The 3,526-nt window shown below is 60.5% G+C and overlaps 1 protein-coding gene across 1 annotated transcript; it reads right to left on the bottom strand.

The window, feature by feature from the left end:
• Nucleotides 1-940: 940 nt before the first annotated feature.
• On the bottom strand, nt 941-3,110 carry TMEM86B (transmembrane protein 86B). The gene is made up of 3 exons (XM_030819613.1): nt 2,990-3,110; nt 2,490-2,736; nt 941-1,865 (listed from the first exon to the last, which is right to left on the bottom strand). Exons 1-3 carry the CDS (start codon nt 3,038-3,040, stop codon nt 1,483-1,485), a joined length of 681 nt encoding a protein of 226 aa, XP_030675473.1. The 5' UTR covers nt 3,041-3,110; the 3' UTR covers nt 941-1,482.
• Between the last annotated feature and the right edge of the window lie 416 nt (nt 3,111-3,526).

Genomic DNA, 3,526 nt, shown 5'->3' with positions numbered 1-3,526 from the left:
ACGGATGGAGAAGTCACCTCTCTGCTCTAAGAGTCGCTAAATGCAGGTCATGGATAGAGAGGTCGCCTCTCTGCTGTAAGAGTCTCTAATGCTGACCATGGATGGAGAAGTCGCCTCTCTGCTGTAAGAGTCTCTAAATGCTGACCATGCATAGAGAGGTCGCCTCTCTGCTGTAACAGTCTCTAAATGCTGACCATGGATGGAGAAGTCGCCTCTCTGCTATGAGTCACTGAAAGCACATCACGGATGCAGAAGTCAAATAGGGTCTTGGAGAGCAGCTTGGACCCTGTCAAGTCTAGATATGCAGAATCTGAGGACCAGAGAGGGATAGCAGCTTGCCAAGGTCACACCGCCTTGACAAGGAGCACAGCTGGGTTCCTCCTTCCCATTTGATTCCCACCCCCTTGCCGCCCTCCCTCCTCCAATACCCCTCATCCTCAAGCCTCCAACCCTTCTCCTGATACTGCATGTGACTGCAGCGGGTTGTGTCCCCTAGAAAGATATGTCCAAGTCCTAACCCCAGGTACCTCTGCAGGTGACACTACTTAGAAATAGGGGCTTTGCAGACATACTTAAGGATCTTGAGATGGAATCACCCTGGGTTTAGGGTGGGCCCTAAATCCAATGACCTGTGTCCCTAGAAGGATGCAGACACAGAGGGAGGCTGCCAGGTGAAGACAAGTCACATGAAGACATAGAGATACAGCCACAGGCCGAGGGAAGCCAGGGATTCCTGGGAGCCTCCAGAAGCCGAAAGGGCAAGGACGGATTCTTCCCTAGAGCCTCAAGAGGGGCCATGGGCCGGAAAACACCGATTTTGGACTTTGGGTCTCCAGAACTGCAGGAGAGTCCATTCATCTTGTTTCAAAGCATCTGGCTTGGGGTAATTTGTGACAGCAGCCCCAGGAAACTAACACAGAGACCAAACAGTCCTCTTGGCTCAGTTCTGCACAATCCTCACTTTATCCCCTCGAATCCCCCCCAGCCAGAGGGCCATGGAGGGTCTGACTGGGCACCAGGCCTGGTCCATGGGGAGCGACCAAGAACCGTCCGCTGTCATTAACCGCGATGGTCTATCACAATGATGACCCTCCCCAAGGCCTCTCCTACGGTAACAGCAACATCTGCAGTTCCACACCCACAAGGAAAACGATAGAGCAGCAGCGGGGGGCGGGCAGGCTGTGGGGCCAACAGCAAACATGGAGGCAGGCTGGTGGCTGGGAGGGCCGCATGTGGGCCTGGCTGAGGAGCCAGGAATCTGGAGTCAGAACCGGGGGAAGGCAGCTGGAACCCAGCAGTGGACTTGGAATTCCGCAAATCGTCCTCAGATGTCTTCAGCCAGAAGCGACGGTGGCAGCGGCGCCTGCAGACAGGCGTCAGGAAGCTTTGCTGCTGAGGGTATTTCTCAGGCTGGGCTGGTCTGGGAGGCCCAGGTCCTTGAAGGAGGACAGGGCCTGAACACCGGCCCTTCAAGCTCCCTAGTCAGTCAGTCTCGGGCACCGGGCTCCTGAGGGCTGACAGTGTGATGAGGAGCTGGGCAGCATAGTAGGTGGTCATGATCACCAGGCGGGCATGGGGCAGGGGCTGGACGAAGGTGTCCCAGGCCAGCACGCCATCAGAGAGTGTGAAGAGCAGCGCGCCCCCGCCGGCACTCCCGCCCCGGGCCAGGCCGCGCCACAGCATGGCCATCAGGATCAGCCCATAGGCTGCCACCGGCAGGACCATATCCGGCTCAAGGTGCTGGAGCACAAGGCTGAGGTAGGGGCCGGAGGCCAGGATGATGAGCAGCAGCAGGCCGGGCTGCAGGGAAGAGAAGCCGAAGGCCCAGACGTAGTGGAGGTGGGCGGTAGCAAAGGCGGTCATGCCTGGCGGGAGAGGGGTGGGGTACCAGTGAGGAAGGCCCATCCTGGGAACGGCCCCGAGGTCACTCCTCAGGGCCTAAGGACCATCCCAACGCACCAGGCCCCACCCTGGCCAAGCCTCCTTGCAGGTCTCCCCACATGCAGTGTCCATCCTTGCTCTGCTCAGAACCGCCAGAAGGCCCCACCTTCCCTTGGCCTCCAAAGCCCCATGCCCTTCGGCTCACCAGCCACTCTGCTCCAGCCACCCTGGCCTGCTTGGCCACAAGCACCTGGCACATCCCTGCCCCCGAGCCTTTACACTCGCCCTTCCCCCACACAGGCATACAGCACCTTCAGCTCTGCCCAAATGTGACTTCCTCAGTGAGGCCTTCCTCAGCAACCCTGCTTCAAACTGCAGTACCTCCAGCGGGTCCTCACGGCCGTCCGCGCCACCCCCAGCTACTGCCCTAACACCGCCTGCCCCCACCCCTTGCTGGAGTGTGAGCTGCCTCAGTCACCGCTGCGCACCCCACTGTGCCTTTGACCACCAGAGCTCTCACAGGAGCCCTCTGCACCCAGGCTCCCATCCAAGTGCTGGGGCCTCCCTCACACGGGCACCCAGAAAGCGTCACAGCAGCTTCCGCTCACCAGGGAGGAAGGCTTCAGGCCAGAGGAGGCAGGTGTCCCCCACAGCCGAGCACACGAGGGCTCCCTGGAGGAGCCGGGTGTAGCCCCCGCTTGGGAACATGACCCACAGGAACCCGGCCAGGCAGAGGACGGGCAGGCACTTGACCAGGGCAGCGAACCAGGACAGCTGGTCCTCGGGAATCCAGAGGCAGAAGTACACGCAGCAGGAGAGGATGAAGGGGCTCAGCCACCTGCAGACATCTGGGCGCTTTGGGGAGTGGGGAGCTGCTGAGCCGAAACCCAGCCCAGCCCCCATTCTTGGGACTCAGATCTCTTGGCTCCTGTCCCACCCCCACCTGGGACCTCAGCTGTACAGGCTGGACCCATTCAGGGACCAGGCTGCAGGAACCCAGCTTCCCAGGGCCCCAGCCAACTCAAGGACAGCAGCTCCCAGACCCACCAGCTGCTGGGCTTCCAGGGCCCTGTCCCCCAGCCCCAGGCACAGCTCGGAAGGCTCTCACCTGGGCAGAGCAGTGAGTCTTCAAGGTCTGCCCCACTTTGCCAGCGTCCATGCTGGCCTGATACCCCCAGAACGACCTAATCTGGGAGCCAGTGGCTTCAGGGGGTGGAGGGGAGGGCTCATGGTTAAACGTTAACCCAAGGAGCGTCCTGTGGACTCTGTGACTGATAACAGGGCCCGGGGAGATGTTGTCCTCACCCTGGGGATGGCTTTGCCTGGCACCCGCTGATAAAGCACTGTTGGCATTGGGGGTCCCTCTGTCCTAGCCTGCTGGGACATGGCTTCCTCCTCCTGTCAGCCTGGGGGGGTGAGGCCCACAAACACCGGTCCCCTTGTCCTGGGCCCCGACAATCAGAAGAGATGAGGTGCAGAATTCCAACAGCCACCCCATCGTGGGAAGCGGGGGAGGGGCTGGCTGGCAGGAGTGCCCCTGGAGGGATGGGAAGGCGAGTCTGTCCTTCACTTGCTGCCCTAGCTGTCTCTCTCCCTGCTCCAGGAAAACTTCCCTCATTCTGCTCAACCCTACCAAGCCCTCAGG

This window comes from Nomascus leucogenys, chromosome 10 (genome assembly GCF_006542625.1).
Source record: "Nomascus leucogenys isolate Asia chromosome 10, Asia_NLE_v1, whole genome shotgun sequence".
Classification (NCBI taxonomy): Eukaryota; Metazoa; Chordata; class Mammalia; order Primates; family Hylobatidae; genus Nomascus; species Nomascus leucogenys.
This window is presented reverse-complemented; position numbering and strand designations above follow the sequence as displayed.

Bases quoted from the DNA above. Each gene is read 5' to 3' on its own strand.
- TMEM86B (XM_030819613.1), bottom strand. From the start codon at position 3,040: ATGGACGCTGGCAAAGTGGGGCAGACCTTGAAGACTCACTGCTCTGCC. The intron at 2,737-2,989 runs GTGAGAGCCTTC...CACTCCCCAAAG, and splicing joins AGACTCACTGCTCTGCCCAG to CGCCCAGATGTCTGCAGGTG. The intron at 1,866-2,489 runs GTGAGCGGAAGC...CTCTCCCGCCAG, and splicing joins GCCTGAAGCCTTCCTCCCTG to GCATGACCGCCTTTGCTACC.